General features: G+C 45.0%; 1 protein-coding gene across 1 annotated transcript; it reads left to right on the top strand.

Moving 5' to 3' along the window:
* The first annotated feature begins 399 nt into the window (after positions 1-399).
* IGFBP1 (insulin like growth factor binding protein 1) lies at positions 400-7,262 on the top strand. Its single transcript, XM_087737683.1, has 4 exons — positions 400-832; positions 2,508-2,686; positions 5,028-5,156; positions 6,324-7,262. Exons 1-4 carry the CDS (start codon positions 454-456, stop codon positions 6,453-6,455), a joined length of 819 nt encoding a protein of 272 aa, XP_087593809.1. The 5' UTR covers positions 400-453; the 3' UTR covers positions 6,456-7,262.

Here is a 7,262-nt window from a genome sequence, read left to right as displayed (position 1 = left end):
CCCCCCCCTTTTTTTAAACATTTACATTTTTATCAAATGTCAAGAACAGAAGACAGGAGACATTTGTGACAGGCAAAAGGGGAGGGGTTACCCCCCCTCATCCATTCCCCTCTGCCCGTTTCCCCTCCACCCCCACCACATTTTTCCTTGTTAACCGTGCTAAGGCAGAGAGGTGGGGGTGAGGGAATAAAAGCATTCCTGCATGTCTGGAGGAAAGAAAAAAGATAAAGGGGGAAAGTGAAAGGGGAGGGGAAGAGTGTTCAGGGACTTGAACCGCCAGTGAAATGATGCTTCTCCAGCCCTCCTGTTCAGATAATAGTTAACTCGGGGTTAAAGATTAATAGCCAGGCAAAGCACTGTATAAATGGCCCGGGCGAGCTGAATGTATGTAAACTGCCTCCCGCTCCTCAGCCTGCTGAGCTACCCTCTCTGTGGTCCCTCCTCATCAGCGACATGAGTAGCCTGCGGTCTCTGCTACGCCGCTGCTGGCTGCCGTCCCTGCTGCTGCCTGCGCTCCTGGGCCCCCGCCTCGCCGCCGGGGTGGCCCTGCAGCCCATGCACTGCGCCCCGTGCACCCAGGAGAAGCTCGCCCTCTGCCCGCCCGTCGCGCCCGGCTGCCCGGAGACGGCCCGGCAGCCCGGCTGCGGCTGCTGCCAGACCTGCGCCCTCGGGCCGGGCCAGCCGTGCGGGGTCTACACGGCCCGCTGCCGCCAGGGGCTCCGCTGCCACGTCCCCGCGGGGGAGCCCCGGCCCCTCTCCGCCCTCATCCAGGGGCAAGGGACGTGCCTGCCCGCCAGCGAGGCCGGAGGGACGCGCACGGCGGAGGCGGCAGGTACCGCGCGGTCGCGCCCCCGCTCCGCGCCGCCGGGCTGGGGGGCTGCGCGCCGCGGCGCCGGGCAGAGCCCCGCCGAGGGAAGGAGGCCTCGGCAGGCGGGGGGCGCCTGGGGCCGCGGAGGCGCCGCGGGCGCTGGGCGTCGGGAGCTGGGGAAAACGAGGGAAGTTAGGCAGGCGTTTAGAAGCTAGAGAAGGCGGGCTGCGTTTCCCAGGAAAACGTGCTCTGACCTGTGCGAGGTGAGACGCATCCTGGCGCGGAGCCAAGAGCTGCTCGCAGCAGGCTGTTACGCCACAGGCAGCAAGCAGGACAACCCTCAAGCGTAGTGATGGGACGATGCAGAGTAATCAGAATAAGATTTGCGGGAAGCTATAGACACTTTTTCTTTCGTAGTAAACAGTAACTAGAGTAGGACAAATGTTTTCTAGACTTTGTTTATGTCCGTCTCCAAAAGTCATGGTAGAGAATGAAAAGACCTAAACAGGCTTTGTGCCTGGCTTCATTTCACATCTGAAGTAGTGCAGTGCTAGCCAAACTATCTTTGAGCAAAAAAACATAGCATCTTATGCTATATGATGATCAGGAACTTCTTCAGTGTTACTTCATTATTTTACAATTTATTATTATTTTCACCATCATTACCACTATGTTCATGCAGTGGTGGTTAAGGTAACTCAGTAGCATTACAAAAATAATCATCGTCGATTCAAAATAACTATGGGCATTGGTGGCAATAAGTGGAGTTTCTCTTGTACTTGAGGGGGTGGGGAAGGGAGAGAAGTGACTAAACTGAGTGTTTAAGCCTCCAGCAGTTAAAAAGTTCTAGTATTTGATTTGACTTTATTCTTTCCTGGTTTTTATTATTTCTTTCTTTTTTTCCCACCTTAATTTTCCACCTCCATTTTTTTCTTAAACATTGTCAAAGGGAAACACAGGTGGTTTTTAGCCCACTGGATGATTGCTTACAGCCTTGATCCAACAAGCTATTTAGACACATGTCAAACTTTTATCCCATAATAAGTCCCTGCAATTGCAAAGAGCTTCTGTTGCTTCCAGTAGGAGAGTTCACACATGCTGAGTTAGGCACTGGCATGCAGGCCATGATCAGGCAGATCCAAACAGTTTCTGCCATTCCCTGACTATTTGATCCACTGCAGGCCAGCGTGAGCTACTGCTGGCTCCTGTAAATTGCAACCCCTTCTTATAGGTGAGGCAAGCCACGGAACAAAGTACAGGATGCCATGGGATCAGGTCTGGACCAGTTCCTCTCCTGAATAAAAACTGCAACACATCATGCTGACAAAAATCTAAATTCATTACAAGTTTAACTCCAGTCTTCCCTCATTTAGCAAAGTCTCTATAACCCACTGTGGTCAAGAAGGTTTTTTTCATTTCTAACAGACTGGCTCCAGCATTAGAGTGATTTTGAAGGATCATAAAAAACCAACTTGTTAGAGAACAGCTGATATGTCCTCGTATGAATTTATGACGAAAGTTTAATTTTCTGTGCTGCACATGTAATTTATTACTCCTGCAAGAGCTACTGTAATGAATCTGTCTTGCATATTATTTTTTTGTTGTTGTTGATTTTTCTTCTTTACTTTACCTTTTTTAACTTGGAGAAATAAATGCAAAATTCACTGAAGATGTTCACCTTAATATCATTCCTTTCCAGATTCTATTGAACTTGAGGATATGCCTTTGGAAAGCACTGAAATGACACAGGATCAGCTGCTGAACTATCAGTTGATGTTTCCCATAGGCCAGGACAAATCCATCCCCTGGAATGCCATCACTGCATATGAAAACATGAAAGCAAAGAGAATATCTGAATTCAAGAAATGGAAAGAGCAGGTGGGTTTTCTTTGCAAACCTTTCAGAGACCATTTCAGTAGATGCTATTGAGTTAGAATACAAAATGAAAATGTGCATGAAATTCTAGCAGCAACGCTGGGATGTCGGTATTTTGGGTAGCTAGCAAACAGACTTTTGGAATGCCTTCATCAGATGCTTGAGCAACAGGCAAAATGGCAGGCGCAATAAAAACAGGTGTGCATCAGATATGTTCTATGCAGATGCTATGCAGAGGCTAAATCTTTCCCTGCATTTACTACCAGATTATAACATGGGCCCTTAATTTTCAGGAACCCATATTAAAATCTTGGACTCCTTTTGTGTTTTAGTTAAAAAATAAAAGGCATTTGTCACTGGTTCAATGTTCAGTGAAATAAAAGGGAGTCCTTACATGCAGTTATTGATGAAACACCAATGCAAACCAAAACGTGTTTCTTTCTGATCACACTTCTGATCACGCTATTAAGTAGATGCATGTAAAAAGACAGAAAGCTCAGCAATTAAAGTAAGCTTTTACCTTCGACACCGCAAAATCAGAGCGGGTAATGGGGGTGTGGGGTCTTTGCAAGCAGGTCTGTGCTCCACTTGAGGGCACCAGAGAACCACAGTTAGACCGGTCCTAGGCAGCCAGCACGCCCGCAGCACGGAGCTGCATTAGAACTGGGCACCACAGAAGCTCAGTTTCATAATGGTCACAGACAAAATGAAAAAAAAAAAAAGCAAAAACTTACTAACCACCATCCCACCCTAGGAAGCCTCATTCCACATCCAGAACAGGACTTAATCGCTGACTTAGTTTGAACTATTATACATAAGTGCTGTTAGCTCCAGTTCTTATTTTTAGGCTTCTGCTTTTCTCACCTCGAGCCACAGATAAGCCATTGACTTGAATAGGACCGCTTGTGTGAGGGGCTGACACGGGGAGGTCTTGCAAAAACAGAGGGTATGATTATTTTTGCTCTAATGTAAAAATATTTGTTCAGTCACTTCTCCCCCCCTTTCACTCATTTAAACACGTTAGGTACTATTAATACGCGGCAATTGTGACTTTGAAAAAGGGAGCGAGCAAATTGTCAAAATAGTGAATATTGCAAACAGTTCTTCATCCCCAGTTCCAGGCGCTTTGGGTTTGGGTCTCGGAGCCACAGGCGTGCTTTCTATTCTGCTTTGGCGACAGCTCTGTCCTGTACAAAAGATAACAAACATTCAGATGTTTGTTCTTGCACCGTCTATATATGTCTTGCACCTATTCTCCATACATCAACAGAGCACAGGGCCATGGCAACCCAGAAAACGTGGCTAGTCTCACGTATACCAGCCTCCTAATGTGCACCTCCCCATAATAGGAGAGATTGTACCCTCTGAGCAGTAATGTGTTTACTTAGTACAGGTTAAATTTCCTTGTGTGGCAATTTAAGGACTTAAATCCTCATGTTTCTGAGGACAGAAAAATACCTCAAAGAATAAAAACAAAGGCCTAAATGCAACACCAGAGTTTTCTGGCTGTGCTCCTACTGAAACAAGTAAAAACTACATGCAAAACAGCCTGATGCAGATTTTATGACTAATAAGCATTTTCAGCATTTTGTTAGCTTTATACTGATCACTTTTTGTTTAGCTGGTTTCTTTGTGGTTTTGTCGTGGTTTAACCCTGGCCAGCAACTAAGCACCACGCAGCTGCTCGCTCACTCCCCCCTGGTGTGATGGGTGAGAGAATCAGAAGAGTAAAACTGAGAAAACTCGTGGGTTGAGATAAAGACAGTTTAATAGGTAAAGTAAAAGCCATGCACACAAGCAAAGCAAAACAAGGAATTCATTCACTACTTCCCATCGGCAGGCAGGTGTCCAGCCATCTCCAGGAAAGCAGGGCTCCATCACGCGTAACGGTTACTTGGGAAGACAAACGCCATAACTCCAAACATCCCCCCCTTCCTTCCTCTTCCCCCAGCTTTATATACTGAGCATGACGCCATATGGTATGGAATAGCCCTTTGGTCAGTTGGGGTCAGCTGTCCCGACTGCGTCCCCTCACAGCTTCTTGTGCACCCCCAGCCTCCTTGCTGGTGGGGTGGTGTGAGAAGCTGAAAAGGCCTTGACTCTGTGTAAGCACTGCTCAGCATTAATGAAAACATCCCTGTATTAGCATAATTGTTTTCAGCACAAATCCAAAGCATAGCCTCATACTAGCTACTATGAAGGAAATTAACTCTATCCCAGCCAAAACGAGCACAGTAACTAATAAGTATTTTCTGCTTGTTGGTACCTTTATACTGATCACTTTTTGTTTAGCTGGTTTCTTTGTGATTTTGGTATTGACAACCTTTGCATGGTATTCCTGCAGGGACCTTGTCAGAAGGAGCTCTACAGAGCCCTGTATAAATTGGCAAAGGCGCAGCAGAGAAGCGGAGGGGAGATTTACAAATTCTACTTGCCCAACTGCAGCAAGAACGGATTTTACCACAGCAAACAGGTACGTGCCTTTTCCCCTGTCTGCTCACAGCAGTGCTGCGACTAGCCTGACACAGCCAACCCTTTCATAGCCCTCTGCTCCCAAACTCACGAGTTTGCAGCTGCTGGAAAAGCAGGTTGTGAAAACTGGGATACTTAGTAGTGGGAGCAGATGGTTTGTCCTTCTTCTCTTAAAAGTGAGCCGCATGCTGTGGGCTGACAGCAATGGAGGCAGGAGTCTTTTCCATTCACAGAACAGGTGCACACAAAGCCTTCTCCAAAATCTTTTAACCCTGTCTGCTCCCAGGCCAAATCAATCTCCATGTACCTGATTTGTTAGCGTATTCCCAGTTGACATTAATTCATACTATCCACCATACTGCCTGCAAAGCCCATATAATACATAATAATCACTATGGAGAAAGGAGGCTCGCAGATCCCAGGCAGTGAAAAACTTACACAGGCAGCGAAAAAACTCTCTGGAGCAAAATTAGCCTTCTGAAAGAAGAGCAAAAATACTGATTTGTGCTGCCTATGGATTATGTTATATGCTCATTTCCATTATAGCCTCAAAAAAAGCCATTGCAAGTTACACTGAGAGTAATCTGCATACCTAACTAAAGCTCAAAACCTCAAACCACACCCTTGTAACCACAGGTCATACACACAAATTTAGTAGGTCTGCATAAATCTGTGTCACCGAGACTCCTTGTTTTTGCGCATGGCACCACTGTGTGACTCACAAACGTTGTGACTTGGGATCTAATCAGGCACAAACAGAAATCTGTTTAACCCCCTCCCCAGGAAAAAACCCACCCTATTTGCTTCCTTGCATGAAGAGCCAGACCATCCAGTCATTCCTCTCGCCCTACCAGCTTGTATATTCTGCCTTCCTTCAGTTTCTCATGCTGGAAGATATTGCTGTTTTATACTGCTGTTTACCAAGGAGTGGGCAAACTGTTTTAAATCTGAAGTTGCTGTCGTGGTAGCTGAGCTTGGGTCATGGCTCCCTGTGTCGGTCAGAGGCTCTGTCAGAGCAGGGACCACCACATTCAAAACAAGTCTGTGCACAACAGGTCCCCACCTTCTGATCCTAGTTCTGTCCAACACCTCTACTTGCAGTTTTTCACAGATAATCTTCTGCTCACAGTTCCTTATTGTGGGTTTTGTTTTGCTAATAATATTCTAGTGTGAAACTTCACTGGATGGAGAGTCTGCTGGATGCTGGTGTGTCTACCCAAAAGATGGAAGAAGAATTCCTGGCTCTCCAGAAATGAAAGGAGACCCTGAATGCCAACAGTATCTTAACTCACAAGAATAACACTAAACACATTAATTCACATGGAGTTTTCTGTGGGGCCTGATATAGTCAGGAGACATTTCAGTCAGGAGCCGTTTCAGTGAGGTAGTTTCGTGCACCTGATTTTCAGCATATGAGTAACTCCATAAAGTAGGTTTTTTACTGCACTGGGATTACTCAGATGCTCGAGTGACAGATATGAGCAACTGCAAGATCAAGTCCTACAGTCTTGTATATTTTGTTTGTATAATATTATAGGTACCCTCATATGTAAAGCTGTTGAATTATTTATTTCACAGTACGTGTATATTTGTCTCTGTGTGTTGTTACTAATTTATATCCTCAAACACTTCATAACTTTATATGTAAATACTTAATATTATTGCTCTTAAATGTATGTATCTTATGTTGGAGAAATGTTGCTACTTAAAACTTCAAATGGCATAACTCTATTAGGAAAAATGGCTTGTAAACTTGCATTTTTGTACTATGTATTTATAGATGTAAAACTGAATTTAAAAAAATAGCTTTCAGTAGAGAACATGCTTAGAAACTTATTTAAAACCTGTTTTGTTTATATATCATGTTGCTTTTGCACCTCTGTTTCAATGTCAAGCTGTTTCTTAAAAAAGAAAGTCTAAACCTTGATTATATACTGAAGCTCCTGATGGGACAGTATTATTTGTGTCTGTTTTCCAAACATATGCACCGGATAAATGGCAAAACACAACAGGATATTCTGTGCCACCTTTGACAGGTGTAAGTTGTTCACATGTTGACATTGTCATGTTATTTAAGATGAGCTATTAAATAATGTCTTCTACACTG

Source organism: Nipponia nippon, unplaced genomic scaffold (assembly GCF_047370975.1).
Source record: "Nipponia nippon isolate SJK-2023a ecotype South Korea unplaced genomic scaffold, ASM4737097v1 scaffold_1, whole genome shotgun sequence".
Lineage (NCBI taxonomy): Eukaryota > Metazoa > Chordata > Aves > Pelecaniformes > Threskiornithidae > Nipponia > Nipponia nippon.
Note: the sequence above shows the minus strand (reverse complement) of the source record. Positions and strands in the feature narration are given on the sequence as shown.

What these genes read in the sequence shown, in the direction of transcription:
- IGFBP1 (XM_087737683.1), top strand. Translation starts at nt 454, where the DNA reads ATGAGTAGCCTGCGGTCTCTGCTACGCCGCTGCTGGCTGCCGTCCCTG. An exon ending in GCGCACGGCGGAGGCGGCAG is followed by an intron (nt 833 to 2,507) that starts GTACCGCGCGGT and finishes ATTCCTTTCCAG; the next exon opens with ATTCTATTGAACTTGAGGAT. An exon ending in TCAAGAAATGGAAAGAGCAG is followed by an intron (nt 2,687 to 5,027) that starts GTGGGTTTTCTT and finishes GTATTCCTGCAG; the next exon opens with GGACCTTGTCAGAAGGAGCT.